Genomic DNA, 16,752 nt, shown 5'->3' on the forward strand with positions numbered 1-16,752 from the left:
CCGGCTGTGTGGTTAGCAACCAGCTGATTCAGGCTGGTGATGGAGTGAGACAACTCAGGAATCAAGAAAGAGGAAGAGGCAGGAACTGATGGGGCTTGTGGCTGTGAGGACAGCCCACATCAGACTACCAGAGCCACAGGAGAACGGAGGAGAGGTCAGAACATTCGAGAGGGTGAAAGACTCCGACAGGGTACACGTGGCTGGCAGATGGATTTGAAGAAGACAAACAGCCTGATATTATGTGCTAGGTTATACTTTGTTCTCAAAACTTCTTCCTCCCACTGAGCAGACCCAGGCTAAATGCATCCTGGATTTTGTTTATAGTATCAGGGGCCTGCAGAGCTGATGGGCTCAAATAAGGGTATTATCCCTCAGGTTCCTTAAGAAACTAAAAATGGAACTACCATATGACCCAACAATCCCACTACTGGGCCTATACCCTGAGAAAACCATAATTCAAAAAAATACATGTACCCCAATGTTCATCGCAGCACTATTTACAATAGCCAGGACATGGAAGCAACCTAAATGTCCATCAAGATGAATGGATAAAGAAGATGTGGCACATACATACAATGGAATATTACTCAGCCATAAAAAGGAATGAGACTGAGTTATTTGTAGTGAGGTGAATGGACCTAGAGTCTGTCATACAGAGTGAAGTAAGTCAGAAAGAGAAAAACAAAAACTGTATGCTAACGCATATATATGGAATCTAGAAAAATGGTACTGATGAACCTAGTGGCAGGGCAGGAATAGAGACATAGAAGTAGAGAACGGACTTGAGGACACAGTGGGGGAAGGGGAAGATGGGATGAAGTGAGAGGGTAGCACTGACATATACACACTACCAAATGTAAAATGGATGGCTAGTGGGAAGCTGCTGCAGAGCACAGGGAGATCAACTTGATGCTTGGTGACGACCTAGAGGGGTGGGATAGGGAGGGTGGGAGGGAGGCTCAAGAGGGAAGGGATATGGGGATATATGCTGATTCACTTTGTTCTACAGCAGAAACTAACACAACACTGTAAAGCAATTATACTCCAATAAGATCTGGGGAAAAAAAAGGATATTCTCTCTCGAGGACATCCAGTCACCTTTGCAACCTGCCACTTTTCAAAATCTGTCTCTGACACAATCTACGTCACGTAACTGCCACTCTCCAACACGAGCAAGGATTTTGTTAAGATTTAAGGCCTCTGAGTTCTGCAGGGTCATAACTTGATCCCTGCTTCTGACAGCAGGTAGTCTTCAGGGAAAAAGTAACCTCACCATCCTAAATAACAAAACGTGTTTAATTGGAGATTTATATCTATAGGCACGTACTTTCTTGGCTCGCCACAGCTGTAACTATAGCATTTTTTGTTGTAATACCTATGTGCTACACTGTCTCTTGCTTCCATATTTCAAAATGTGACTTTTATTTACTTTATTTACTTTTTTACTTTCCTTGGCAACTGGCACAGAGCCATGCTGGCCAGAAGTTTCGTGACGGAGAACGCTGAACAGAATTCTGCTGCTGATTTATTCTTTGAGCCTTGCTATTTCAGAGTACTGCGAGTTCAAGTGAAGTTTAGTTTAGTTGGCTTGGAGAATTGAGAGTCATACATATTAATATGTTCCAATCAATCTGTGGACCACATTGTGCAACATCCCTATGGTTGGAATTTACCTCTCCTTCCTGCCCCCCCTTTGTATCAGTGTGACAGCAGTGACTCCCGTCTGCCTTATATTCTAGTTCTGGTTTTGACTTCACCAGTGTCTTGGAAAACAGGATACTTACCACATTGTACCCTCAACAACTAGCACATTTATGGCACATTATAGAAACCCAGTAATTGTTGTTGAAACGTAAGTCGATCATAGTTACACATGTGTATATGTCTCCCACTAGCAGATGAATTCTTGAAGGAATGCCTTCTCTTTTTGTATAGCTACCATGTTTGGGGAAGAGAGAACACTTAGTCAATATCTACTGAATGTCAGTTACTTCCCATTTGTTAAATTTCTCTGTTTCATAGGTGAGAAAACTGAGGCTCAGAGAAGTTACACAATTTGACCCAAGGTCCCACAACTTGTGGGCAGCCAGACCAACACTAAGACCCAGGTCTGTGGGACCCTCCAGTTCCATACCATGGTGGTTGCTGACCCCACAGACCCAGGAAACTGAACTCTGTGCCAGCAGCAGAGAAAGCTGAGAAGCAATGATTTATACCCCAGAATCCTGAAAAGGCTAAGGAATTTGGGACACAGGCCACTCTGGAAGGAGAATAAAGGTGAGGCTAAAATAGGAGGAATGGTTGAACATATGTTTAAGAAGCAACTATTATAATCAAAAAGATAGATCATCAGTGTTGGCAAAGACATGGAGAAATTAGAACCCTCATCTGCTGTTGGTGGGAATGCAAAATGGTGCAGCCACTTTGGACAACAGTCTGGCAGTTCCTCAAAAGGTGAAACACAGAGATATCTCATGATCCAGTAATTCTACTCCTAGGTATATACCCCAGAGAAATGAAAACATCTGTCCACACAAAAACTTATACATGAATGCTTACAGCAGCATTATTCATAAGAGTAAATAAGTGGAACAACCCAAATGTCCATGAATTGATGAAGGGATAAACAAAATGTGAATACAATATTATTCAGCAATAAAAAGGAATGAAGTACTGATGCATGCTACACCAGGAAGGAACACTGAAAATATTATGCTAGTGAAAGAAGCCACTCACAAAAGACCACATCGCGTATGATTTCATTCATATGAAATATCTGCATTAGACCAATTCACAGTCAGGAAGCAGGTTAAAGCCAAAGGCTGGGGTTTTGGGGGGAAATTGGGAGTGACTGCTAATGGGCATGGGTTTGGGGGGGTGGTGATGAAAATGTTCTAAAACTGATTGTAATGATGGTTGCAAAACCCGTGAATATATTTTAAAATCCTCTTAACTGCACATGGGTGATTTGTGTGGAAGATGAAAAATAAAACAGTTGGATCTCCCACGCTTTTCACAGAGCTGGGTGACTGTCCCTCCCTGACCACAGCGGAAGATGAAAGGTTTCTTATTCAGAAAAGTTAAAACAAAAGGACACAAATGGTGTCCTTCTCCAGAGGACACCAGCAGCAGCTGAGATGAGGGGAATTGTAATGGAATCAGGGGCAAAGGGGAAATTTTTCACACTGAATGTTAGACACTCAGTCCGCTTCTCCTACTCAGCCGACCAGACTGTACCCTCCAGGCGAATGATTGGAAGGTTCTTCCTTGGAAATCTGGCCAGTTAAGAGAAAAATAAACTAATGATTCTGATTCTAGGAGGTCCCCAACAGCCCAGCCAGATAAGCCTAGAGTGAGTCACAGGTCACAAAATCCACCAAAACAAAGAGGTTCTAATTAATGCTTATAATACTCTGCCCTTGTAATACTCCGCTCTTATATGTAAGGAGACACCAGACACGTGACAGAGCCTCTAACATGAAAAGAGAAAGATGAAAATAAAGAAACCAGATAAAGCAATATGGAGGAAATCCACATTATGCAGGATGATAAAAATAAAATAAAAAATCCTATCATTAATATCCTTGTAGAGATAAGAGAAAATAATGTATCCATAAAATAAGAACAGGATGCTATAATAAAAAGGAAATGCTGAGAGAAAAAGAAAGAACTCTTGGAAATTAAAAATATGATCACAGAAATGAAAACTCAATAGAAGGGTTGGAAGAACAGGGCTGAAATATTCCAGAAAGCAGAAAAAGGGCAAATAAATAGAAAAGAGTAAAGACAAGAAAAAAAAGAGAGAACCAATTCAGTGGGTCCAATATTCAAATAACAGGTGTTCCAGGAAAAAACAACAGAGGGAAAGAACCATCAAAGGAATAATTAAACATAATTTTCCAGGATTGAAGGACATGAGTTCCCAGAATGAAAGGGCCCGTCACCTCCCAGCACAAAGAAAAGAAGATGATCCACTCCAAGGCACATCATCATAATGTTTCAGAACCCTTGGACAAAGAGAAAACTCAAAAGCCTCTGGACAGGAAAAAAAAGATTACTTACAAGAATTAAAAACAAAAACAAAAAACAAAAAAGAAAGAGGCTTCCCATATCTCACCAGCAAAACTGGAGCCAAAAGAGAAGAGACCAGTGCCTTCAAAATTCTAAGGCTAAACTACTTCCAACAGAGAAATCGCTCAACTAAATGAGCAGGTAATATAAAGACCTCTTCAGACCTACAGAGTCCTCAAAAATGTACCTCTCATGCACACTTTTCTGGAGAAGTTACTGGAGAAAGCATTCTACTGCAATAAGGAACAAACCCAGAAAGACGTGCGTGTGTGTCTATGTACACGCACATGTGTACACCCTAACCTAACCTTAACCCTAACCCTGAGTAGGCCAGAAAGGTCCAGGAAAGATTTCTTCAAGAAGATGAAAATGAGATAATACCTACTATATTTGAACACACTGCACAGAGACGGAGGACAGTGGAGAGACACTGGGGGTGAATGACGATGTGAACATACATGGGAGGCTAAACAAACAAATTAACAAGAGGATTATCAACTCCAGAGGAAATGCAGTTAGGCAGGAAAGAAATATAAGTCAGCTGTGAATAGCACAGACATCGTCTTAATAATATAAACACTGAATGTCGACCTAGGCCAGATTATGATATAACCATATGGGGGTGATGGGGGCAGCAGGAGGTGTCCATGATGGTTGTCAGGTGGAGGTGAAGGGTAAAAGAACTAAATCCTCATCTGCTGTAAAGGGAAGTCAATATATAATGCCTCAAACCAAAATAATAATAATAATGAAAACGAAGAGTGCCGTAAGCACGTCATGTAAGCACATGGGGCTGTAGTAGCTCATCTGCGTTAAGAGCTGCCAACATTTCTTTCCATCCCTCCACATGCAAGTCCATTTCCACTCTCTTGAATCTGGGAGGACCCTGTGACTTGCTGTGGTCACTGGAATTTGCCAGAAGTAGCAGTGGGTGACCTCAGGGCCTAGGTCTTCTCCGAGACCTCTGCCTTTCAGCTTCTGTTTTCACCCCCTTGGCAGCTGGCTGCCGTGGGAAATGTCCGGGTACCCTGCTGGACCAGAGGCCACCTGGTGAGAGAGGATCCCAGGGGATGAGAGACTCTGAAGGGGAGGGGAGAGCCCGGCCTGCTCTTGGCCCTCCCGGCCACCCTGCTGATGCTCCAGCCGTGGAAGGGAGGCCGACCAGCCCAGCCATCACCTCAGGAAGCAGAGACCAGCCATCCCAGCCTAGCCTAGCCCCAATCACAGAACTGTGAACAAATAAACAGCTATTGTTTGAAGCTACAGGGTTTGGGGATGGTGTGTTCTAGGCATCGGTAGAGAACTGAGAGAAAAGTCGATGCCAAAAGAAAATGCAAAAAATGTTCTTAGGAGGTTGCCTCTGGGGACTGGAAAATGATAAAATGAAGTGCGCTGGGCAGGAAATTGCTGTTTTTCATAATAAATGTGATATTCTTTGACTCTAAACTATGTGCATCTCAAACTTTGACAAAAATAACAACTAAAGTCAAGCAAACAAAACAAGGGAATGTGTAGTTCTGGAAGATAAAAGTCAGGTAGACAAAAAGATAAGTGCTCGGGTCTAACAGATCCTGATGACCGGGAAAGGTCCCCTGCTCCAAAGAGCCAGCGCGCAGAGTTCACCCTGGAGCGCTGGCATAGAAGGTGTGACTTGCAGCCTTCACTAGATGGCACAGAGTAGGTTCTGGCAAATGCCACACTGATCAGAACAAGTTCGGGCGCTTTTAGGAGCCAGACTGAAGGACCGTGGACAGAGGCGAGGCTGAATTTAAACTTCTCTTACAAGCTCAGCGCTGCTGTCCACCCTGTACTGTCTCCACCCTGATGCAGCCTCGCTCCTGTAGCGTCACCACCGCTAAAACCAATCAGCATGGTCCCACAGGCTGTTAAAATATTTAACTGCTTCCAAACCAGCTGGTGAGCACCATTCCCACAAGTTGTCCTTGTGTGTCCCCACCATGCTGCCTACTGAGGCTGGCCCAGGGCAGGGAGGAGGGGAGAAGGGGCCCCTGCACCCTTGGAGCCAAATGCCCAGTGCCCACTGGCCCCCAGGGTCCTCAGCCACCCTCCACTGGCCACTGCTCTACCGAGTCGCTTTCATGCGGGTATTTGTGTGGCCTCCACAGTGTATCACCCGGATTGCTAAATATTGTGGGTATCCCCTTTGGATGCTGCTGTGCTATTCTAGAAGACTCGCCTCCTAAGGCCAGAGGTGAACGCAATGGTAAAGGCTGGGCTCTGGCATTAAAAGGCCAGGGCGTGGGCCTTCCCTGGTGGCGCAGTGGTAAAGAATCCGCTTGCCAATGCAGGGGACGCCGGTTTGATCCCTGGCCCCGGAAGATCCCACATGCTGCAGAGCAACTAAGCCCATGCGCCACAACTACTGAGCTCATGTGCTGCAACTACTGAAGCCCGCAGGCCTAGAGCCCGTGCTCCACAACCAGAGAAGCCACTGCACTGAGAAGCCCGCACACCGCAACGAAAAGTAGCCCCCGCTCGCTGCAACTAGAGAAAGCCTGCACAGCAACAAAGGCCTAACACAGTCAAAAATAAATTAAGCAGAGAACAGACTTGAGGATATGGGGGGGGGAGGGGCGAAGGGGAAGCTAAGACGAAGTGAGAGAGTAGCATTGACATGTGTACACTACCAAATGTAAAACAGATAGCTAGTGGGAAGCTGCTGCATAATACAGGGAGATCAACTCGATGATGGGTGATGACTTGGCTGGGATAGGGAATGAAGGAAGGAGTCGCGGGAGGGAGGGGATATGGGGATAGATGTGTAGATGTACCTGACTCACTTTCTTGTACAGCAAAAACTGGCACAACCGTGTAAAGCAGTTATATCCAATAAAGGGCTTAAAAAAAAAAAATAGACTTAGCACAGTGTACGGAAGCCTAAATAAATGTCTACTCTCCCACTCTATGTCGTGTGGAAAAAAAAATTTTTAAGTGTTTACAGTTGGTAAATCTTGAACTGTGGAATTTGAATTAATCAATGCCATGGCTTTAAAAAAAAGTGTAGCAGTTATAATCCAGGCTTTGGAATTCTATCCCTGTGTTCAAATTCTGGATCTGGACAAGAAAAGACTGGGGAACTGTCATAGATTGGAGGAGACTAAGGGAACTAAACGTGATGTTGTATCTTGGATTGGCTCCTGGGACAACAACACAAAAGGATATCAGTGGAAAAAAATGAAATTTGAGTACAGTTTGCAGTTTAGTTCATGGTATTGTATCAATACTAATTTATTACTTTTGATCACTGTGCTGTGGTTATAGAAGACTGACTTGAGAGGAAGCTAGGTGAAGAATATTTGGGAACTCTGTACAATTATGCAACTTTTCTGTAAGTCTAAAACTGGCTAAAAATAAAATAATTTAAAAATTAAAAAAATATATGAGAAGGGGAAAAAAAAAAAAAGACCAAGGTCTGAACACTGGCCCCACCTTGTATTGGCAACGCCAGCTGGCATCTGCCTCTCAGGCTCCTGCAAGATGGAACCCTCGGTTCCTACCTTACATGTTGTGGGGAGAGAAAAGAGAGCTGATGCATGGAAATCATCTGACATGGATGGCGTGCTTAATAAATACGAGGGATTTTTTTTACCTTAGGAGGCAGAGGTGGAGACAGCAGCTACTCTGCTACTAAAATAAATATCTAAAATAAATACTAAAATAAAATAAATACTACAACAAATATCGCAGGATTTGAATATTTGTGAAACACGGAATGGCTTTAGGTTTGGGTGGGGATGACTTTGATCATCTAATTTCAAAGGACACAAAGCTCCAGTCTGAAGCGAGCATCTGGGGGAGGATGACAGCAGGAGAGTTTGTTTAGCAAAAGAGTAACATGTGGGGTGGGTTCGATTTGGGCCATGGCTAACAGGCACGGAAGCCTCTATTCGATCTTGAAGATTTATCTTAATGTATTTGGGCAGTAAAAACTGAAGACAGACATTCTTTAACCTTGGTTTAACCCTAAGACCTGTGTTGGTAATATCTGCCTTGGTGTTATAGCTTTATGAATATAAAAACTTATGTGGCCCTCTGTATAGTTTGCTTTTGCCCCATTGGCATTTCTGTTAACACAAGACCTGGCTGTTAAGTCTTCTGCAAGTGAATGAGCTCAGTGCAGTGTAATAAAATAACTGAGGTTCAGGATCATGTCAATGGGGTAATCAGGTCCACCTTCCATTCGACTGCTGCAGGTCTCCCTCCTACCCCATCTCGAATAGATAAAGGAATTTGTAGCAATTTAAGTACTTGTAGATTATTCCAAATAGTACAAGATATTTATTTTGATTACTCAGCTGCTTTCTGAATTTTATGTTTTACAGCAATAGGATCACTTTTTTGGTTCAATGGTATAGGGTTTTGGGGTTTTTTTTAAGTCACAATTGTAAAGACATAAAATGACTCCAATTTCTGGCACAACTTGTAATTCGGATGCTTGTAAAAATCTTGCTTTTAGGATAAAGAGAGAGAGGATACCCCCCTTTCCCTCCCTTTATAGTTCAACAAAATTGAACGGTTTTTTGGGTAACTTTTACCACTAAATTGTTAGTGGAGGCTAAACCAGATTTCCTCCAGCAGTCCACTTCAACAACTTAAAAAGTAAATAAATACAAGACTCAAAACGTTGACCTCCACATCTATCATTCACGGTAACTACAGGGGAGGTGATATGCCTCCCTTTCTCTCATGAGGGACCTTCTCACCCAGTCACCTTGGTCAGGTGAGAGTCAGGATGAGGACTTGAATCCCTGCCCACATTTTATAAGGGCCATGGAAAGGTGTCAAATGCATGAGTCATTTGGCAAGAAAAACTAACACCGTCCATTTCTCTGGAGACACACACACACAATAAGTGGTCATTGCTTAAAAACCAAACTAAACAAAAATTGATATATGTTTTGTTCTGAAATCATTTAACTTTATGTTTAGGTTATCCAATGATACTAAAGTAATATACTATAATTAATTATAAATGATGGACCAAAATTGAGCTTAGGAGACAAAGTTCTAGAAAACTTTGATTTTCTCTCACCTCCCACATTGAAATGTCCTACTTGAAGGTTTCACGGTAGCCCTGATGCACCATTTGCCTCTAACTACTATTAAAGTAATGTAATCTAAAATATGAAGTATAATTTGAGATAATGAACCAGCTTGAATCTCCCCTCCAAAGGAAAATATCCCTGTCCTCAGCCCTCTCCTCCTGTGTATTTATCTGAACTTCAGATAAGGCACTTTTCACCTTCTACCTTGGATCCCAGTTGTTTGCATAAGTCTTACCCTGCGCCTCAGACTGCAAGCTCCTTGAGGACAAAGACTATGTACATACTAAATACTTGACTCTATTTCAATAACATACTAAATGAAGAATATTTAAATATATTTAAATAATACACTAAATAAAGCATAAGTGAATGCTAGTTAGAACTTGGTGGCCTAATTTTAAATAATAAATAAAATAGAAATATGACAGCTTAAGAGAAGATTAACACTACCAATGAAATAGACATGATGTCATATGGTTAAAAAAATATACACACACATACATCTATCCTAGTACTTATTTACAGACAAACTTGTTTTATGGTTTGACTCTTTGATGTTATATCCTTACTGGATAAAACGGGACACTGAATTTGAGATACAAATCTTTAAGAATATGACCTCAACATCAGTAGGCACCTGAACAGTAGTGCTCCTACAAAATTAGTGCTCCTAGCTAAATTAAATATATTTACATATATTTTCCAGTTTCCCAGCACTATCATAACAAATGAGAAAATCGTACCATTTTCATTATAGTTACAAACTTTCAATATGGTCCACGTATTCTCGGCAGGGCTGATTTCTGACTACACAACAATGATGACAATAACACGAATGATGGCAGCTGCAGATGGACCAATCGTAACACTGCTTCCTGTAAAGAGCACAGCTTCCTCCCATCTCCCAGATCTTTGTAACACACATTTGTAATTTGAAAATTACTTTCATTTCAAAACGAAACTTTTTTCTTCATGGTAGAAACTATATCACTTGATTAACTTAACATAAATGGTTCATAATTGGCAGTTACGTTGCTGCCTGGAGGAAGCAGCAGGTTATAATTATACAGGATTCCAATAACTAAAATGTTACACAACTCATCTACACTAACCTATTTAATCCTCAAAACAAATCAACAAAACAAAAATAAAACCAAACCAAAAAAAAAAAAAAAACAAGGGCATCCAGTAGTTCCCCATTTGACAGGTGAGGAAACCAGGGACCCCCAGAAGTTAAGTAGTTTGCATGTGGTCACCAGGCCCTCTGGTTTCAGAGCCCACACTCCTCACCACACTAAAATTGTCAGGTTCAACTCCTGGGAACACTACGTATTACTATATTTTATGAAATGGTTATATTTTAAAGTATATATTACCAACTATAAATTTGGACTGTTTTGCCTTTGAATAATAAAACGTTTTATATATATCCATATCAGCTAGTTTCCAAACATGTCTATGTCCACAAGGAAGTGACTTAGGCCCAAAGAAGTGCAGAGATTTCCATAATGACAAGTTAGTTTTTTCACACAGAATGTCAAAGGTCCAACCTCTTAGGCAAGTGCAAATGACTTCACATGATACAGAGTTATAACCCCAAGTGACTCAGGAAGCACACAGGAGTTATATTTAATATATCCAAGTCCAATAAATAAATAAATTTTTAAATCTTCTCCCATGTTAAAAAACATATTTCCTTTATATTTTTTAAGAGTATTGACTGAACATTTGTGATAAACTCAGGGGTTAAGAAAGCTCCTAGGATCTCTTCACAATTTTAAATTGCGATTACTAATTTCTGCTTTCACTGCTATATAATTACAAAGGTCCCTTAAGCAATCAGCAGGACCTGTTCAAGGTACTATTTGGGTTTGGGCCCTTCAAACATCATTCACTTAAAACAGAAATCAAATCACTGCTTGATTGAAAAGTTACCTCCCGCAAGATTTGGATTGTTGATGTGGTTAGAAACTGTGTTAGCAGTGAACAGTAAAATATTTCTATGAAGAATGTCAGTCTCTCCTTATCCCTTGTTCAAGATGTTTATTTACTACTACTACTACTAATTTTTAATTAGTGTTAATGATCATCTGCTGCTGGTTACAGTCTGTTCTTGAAAAGCAGTTCTGACAATGCTTCATCATCTCAGGGCAAACCTGTCAGCAAGACAGCGCAGGCGCTGTTTTCAGAGTAAATGACTTCAGTGGGCCATTCACACTCATTCAATCGGTCACAAGAAACCTCCCAGCAGATAAATTCTACAAGCCGCAGCAACTCTGGAATCTGCCTTATCTCTGCAGGAGCTCCAGCCTAGAGAGACTCCTCCAGTGACTGGCTGAAGAACACAGCAATTTCTTCACACCTTTGATGCCAGGTTATTAAGGTCTAAGCCCAGACAGTAGGACCTTTTCTACCTTGCTCACTCAGTACCCAGGGAGTGTGGCACACACTAGGTACTTAACAAAGCTGTGCTGACTGAATGAAACACGAGGGCGTCACTAGGAGTGAACCTAAGTCAGAGGTGTAACATGTGGATTCTAGAGTCAGACTGTATGAATCTGAATACTCATTTCCCCGCTGACTAGCTGGGGGTCCTTAGACAAGTAACTCAACCTCTCTGAAGTCTAAGTTTTCTTATGTGTAAAATGAGGGGGAAAAGAAATGCCCGGCATGGCAGGTGCTCAATAAATGTTAGCTGTTAGTAAAGGGAAAAATAATATGTGGGGATATTAAGTGGCCCATCAGTCATGCTTAAGAAGTTGTTTGCAGCACAAACCATGGTACAGATCAACTCGTCCCTGGCTTTTATCTTCCAACTCACAACCCTGTTCCCTGCCTCCAGGCCACAGACAGGAATTCCAGAAGCTAAGAGCACCTGTGCCTTTGGAATGGCATAAGAGCAGAAGATGGAAAGTCACAAGCAGCCTGGTAGAGCCAACCCCATGGTGAGGGTAGACTCTTCACAGATGATCACCTCGATGACCCACAGCACTGTCCCCTGGCCCCCAACTGCCAGATTCTTTTCACTGATTTGCCCCCAAAAGCAGGAAGGCTGTCCTCTGCCACCACTCTGGGCTCCTCTGCCAGCATCTCACCCCACAGTGGGGAGACGTGGACCAAACTTTCGCCCCTGAGAGATCACTCACGTGCCAGGTTTCCCCAGGGCAAAACAGACTTTTTCTATCACAAAACTGAAATGTCTATTTTCCCATTTGAAAACTAATACTTCAAAGGCCATTAACTTACTTTGGCAGCCGCTGCACCAACAATTTTGAAATAATGTTTTTAATGAGAATAAGCATTAATTCAGAAAATTAGACACCGAGTTATGCTATAGCTTAAAAGCTATCATACTCCAGCTTTTCCCATTCACACTGTTATCTCTGGATAAGCCTCATGGTGGGGGGGGGGGGAGAGGGTATAAGGGGATGGGAACAATCTTGGAAAATTGCATAGGAGACCACAGGGAAGATCTATACTTAGCAATAATTAAACCTTAGATTAAGAATGTCAAGCATCTTCAAACTAACAAAAAGTCAAAAGTATAACTGGATTGCAAATTTGTCTTCCAGAGAAAAGGCGGCCCCAGTTCCCAATCAGTGAAAGGAAAAAGGCTTCACTTTGTTGCCATTTCCCTGCAGAAAACATGATTCTTTCAGTGTTAAATGCAGTCAGCCCTTACACGCGTGTCTGCCTATCCCAGCTAAGGACAAGGTATCATAGACACTGGGAAAGTAAGGAGACTGTGGGTCTCGGAAAACAACAGGCAGTAGAAGAAGGATACTGCTTACTAGTGCATTTTAAAAGTGTTATTGCCAGACAGCATTTCAGAAACGTTTACATACTAAAGCACAAAAATAAGCAGCTGGACATTACATTTTGATGGCACCAACCTCCTCCCTGTGTTCAATTAGAACAGTGCTTTGAACCACTGTGGTCCCCTGTGCTGGTGGTTGTTTTTGGCCGTCTCTTAGGCAACAAGTGCCACTGCATTAAACCTCACCAATGTTCTCAACTTTCAGGACTAGAAATGTGATTTCTTAATGACACACATAACTCTAGAGGAGTCAGATTCCTTTGTAAAGAATGTGAATATTTATCAAAAACCATGAAATTTATGGTGCAGTACAGCTAATTGAAAATGTAATTAGAAATAAATTAAAACCAACTTCATGTTTTAATCAGTTTGGAACACTTCAAGTATTGCAGCGACAAGGCAAGTAATTTTCTCCTGGAAAATATATAATGATGTCATTATTTTGGTACTTGTGACTCCAGAGATGGAGGAAATTGAAGAGAGACAGATATTTGCTGAATGCAACAGATAGGTGGCGCTGTGGCTCATGGGAGACCTGGAATTAGACTCTAAAGGCCTGGGTTTTTAAGGAAGGCTATATGCCAGGTTTAAATACCAGAATTAGAAAGTCAAATAGATACCTTGAAAAGGCATCTGACTCGCATAGTAGCTGAATTTTTGCCCTGACAAACAAAATTCTGTAAGTTCTAAGATGTCCACTAATTTTCTGTTTGGCTAAAGAGTGTTTCAGGCTATTACTTGAATTTTAAGTATTTGCAAGGTTTGTCACTGACTTCTATTATTTAGGGAAATCAAATTCTAATGAAATGTTGGCTTAAGCATAATGAGTTAATAGCTATATGACCTAATCACGAACCCAAGGAAAACTCTGTGTTGGCTACCTATGGCAAATCATCAAAATAATTCTACTCTGTAAAGGCAGCTTTCCTTTTTGGCTAAAAATACACCTGCTTCACTTCAGAAGCCTTGTATTCAATTTCTTGGTTCCACCCCTTCCTGGCTGCTGCACCAGCTTCGAGTTACTTGGCTATTTTATTGTCTGAGATTCACTTTTCTGCTAGTCCAGAGGTTATCATATCTGTTGTCCTAGGTCTCTCCAAGCCTCACAGGGAAACTGGCAAAGCTTGTCTTTAGATGCCTACCACCCTCTGTGTTGCTGGTTTCTATTTCTTCTAGACTCTGTTTCCATATCTATAAGGTAGCAGTTAAAATACCTACCTCCTAGGGTTGTTGAGAGGGTTCACTGATGGGAGTGCATATGGAGGGTAGAGCACAGGGGTAGGTACTAAAGAAGTATTACTGTCTCCTCCCTTCCCCAGCTCACAAACCAGACAGATAAATGCAAATTATATGGAAATAGCTGGTAAGCAAGACTCTCGCAGAATATTTCATTTTAAAAAAGGCCTTCAAAGTGACTAGACAACCCAAGGATTCAGTCCCTCAGCACACTTCTCCCACTGAGGGGTTTTTTAGGCAGTGCCCAAACCACAGAAGGTAAGCAATAAGCCTTCTCCAGGGGGTCTGCAAGCTGGTCTAAAATGCAGCAATAAATCTCACATACACACAAACAAAAATATGTTTAGAACGTGTAGGTGGGTCTTCCACTGCAGATTAGAATTAACTGCAGTAACAGTCATTGACCCAGTCAAAAGCATAACAAAGTTTTCAGGGTGTAAGAACCCACATGGGAGCGGATGACATGAGTAGCTGGCTTCTCTCTCCAAGAGTTCAAAACCTTCTGGCCTCAGTGACCAGCAATGAGAAAGATTTAACTTCTGGCTAAAACGATGGTAACTGAGCCCCCGAGGAAAGTTTAGCCGCGTGAACTCCTTCCTTTCTGGGAGGATCCTTGAAGCAGTGCTAGCTATGGAAAGTGCGCCTTTCCTAGAATGTTAACGGAGAAGAGAAGCCCAGTTGGAGACAGAAGGAACACACAGCACCGCGTTTTTCAAATTCTCTAGCCAGAGAGTTGTTATCATGTCTTTTGTTTCCCTGGTCCTGGGGAGGGCCGCTTTCCACCTGGTGTTCAGTCCCCTCCCTTCCCTGGGTCTCCAGAGGAGGACACAGAACTCCCTTAGAAGGAGAGCTAACTCTTAGGGCACTACAGCTCCGGAGTGTTTAGCGCGAACTGCCTTTCAGAGAAACCTAGAGCCAAAAGTTGCTTTTCAAGTCTGTGGGGCTCCCGGGGCGCCCGCCTCGGTCAGCAACGCTTGCAAGTCAAAGCGGTCGCATCGCCTGGTCTCGGGCGGCTGGAAACTCGGTCCCCGCGGTCAGCTGGCATTTCGCATCCAGCCCCCTCACTCGAGCCCGACCCGCGCGGGGACAGAAACGTGTTATCCTCGCACAAAACCAGGACTCCAGTCTTGTGTAAACACCACGCCGGCCCATCCTGAAACGATTCCCTTGGATGCCTGCGCTGTAATTATCTCACATATAAATCGGGATTCTGCTGACAAATCTTCGGGTTTCCACGAAACAGAAGGCTGCCCTGCGAAGCCCTTCTCCTCGCGATCCGGTTTAAAGGTACGATAACATCTGACACTTCCCTAAACCAGCCTGCAGAGGACACCGCCCGGGGGACTGCGTCGCCCCTGAACACACGTGGGCACAACAACTCCGCAGGCGGGCACATGGAAGGGACGCGGAACCCAGGGCGGTTATTTTCCAGTCAGTGGGTCTGATGGCGAAAGATGCCAAACGCGCTTCCCGAGCCAGCTGAACTCCGCGGGCACCTAATCATTGCCAGATGTGGGGAGGGCGCACCGAGAACATCCCCGAGTCCCAGAGAAAAGTCCCGGCCCGCAGCCCGTCGACTTCTCCGACGGGAAACGGCCACCGATGGTAGGGAGAAGACCCCGGAGAGAGTGGGGAGTGCTCCAGAGCGGAGAACGGACTGGGGGCCGGGGAGGGTGGTGATGATGCCTCCACTCTCATGGGCATATTTTTCCAATTAAAAAGTTGGGAACTGGAATCCGTAAACAATGACTTGGGGCTTCAAACTACTTTGTAGAGACACGATGGGGAGGGGAATCCTCGCACGCTTCAAAACCCCAACCTCTAGGTCTCCCGCGGTACCCGACTGCGGAGCCGGGGGGCGCCCCCAGGGTGCGCGCACGAAGCGAGCGCCAGGTCTCCCCCGAAACTCCGCGCAGAGAACGTCCGCGCTGGATGCACCTCCACCCCTCCCGCGCGCCCCGAAGTCCGCCCTACCTTTCATGGTGACCAAGGAGACGCACCGCCAGCCGGGGAGCTCCGCGCCGCCGAGGAATTTCGCCCCGAGCCGTGGGTCAGTGCGCGCCCATGGCAGCCGCGCCGCGCGTCGGCCGTCTCCTCCCGGCCCGGCGCTCTGTGTCGCGGGGCCGCCGCGCGCGCCGCTCACCCCGGGCGGGAGGCGCCGCTCCCGCCAGCGCCCCTCCCCCTGGCCCGGCCGCCGGGGCGCGCGGGCTGCCGCGCCCACGCCCCCCTCGCGCCCTCCCGCGCCCGCCCCGCCCGCCCCGGGCCCCGCCGCTGCCTCGCGGCGCAGCCGCTCGCCCGCGCTCCCCGCGTTCCCTCCTTCCCCCCTAGGACCAGAAGCGGGACGAAGTCGGAGGCATGCGGCTCCGGGGGTGGTCAAGCGCTCACCCTCAGGGTGTAGAGTACTAGCGGCCGCTGGGCTTGTTTCTAGACCCCAGACTACCTAGAGCGTGGGGTAGGTATGGGGGCTGGGAGCAGCAGCGTCACGGGGACGGCGGACTTGGCTTGTGCCTTCCCCAAAGGGGTCTGGGCACCGAGGGTTAGAGGATCAAACAGGGGGCGAGC

General features: G+C 44.4%; 1 protein-coding gene across 1 annotated transcript in view; it reads right to left on the minus strand.

The window, feature by feature from the left end:
* COLEC12 (collectin subfamily member 12) overlaps positions 1-16,289 on the minus strand; it is a 180,392-nt gene extending 164,103 nt beyond the window's left edge. Inside the window, exon 1 of the mRNA XM_057700443.1 lies at positions 16,165-16,289. Coding sequence (XP_057556426.1) covers positions 16,165-16,171 — 7 coding nt within the window. The 5' untranslated portion in view covers positions 16,172-16,289. The remainder of the gene's footprint in view (positions 1-16,164) is intronic.
* Positions 16,290-16,752: the final 463 nt, after the last annotated feature.

This window comes from Hippopotamus amphibius, chromosome 11, assembly GCF_030028045.1.
Source record: "Hippopotamus amphibius kiboko isolate mHipAmp2 chromosome 11, mHipAmp2.hap2, whole genome shotgun sequence".
Taxonomy (NCBI): Eukaryota; Metazoa; Chordata; class Mammalia; order Artiodactyla; family Hippopotamidae; genus Hippopotamus; species Hippopotamus amphibius.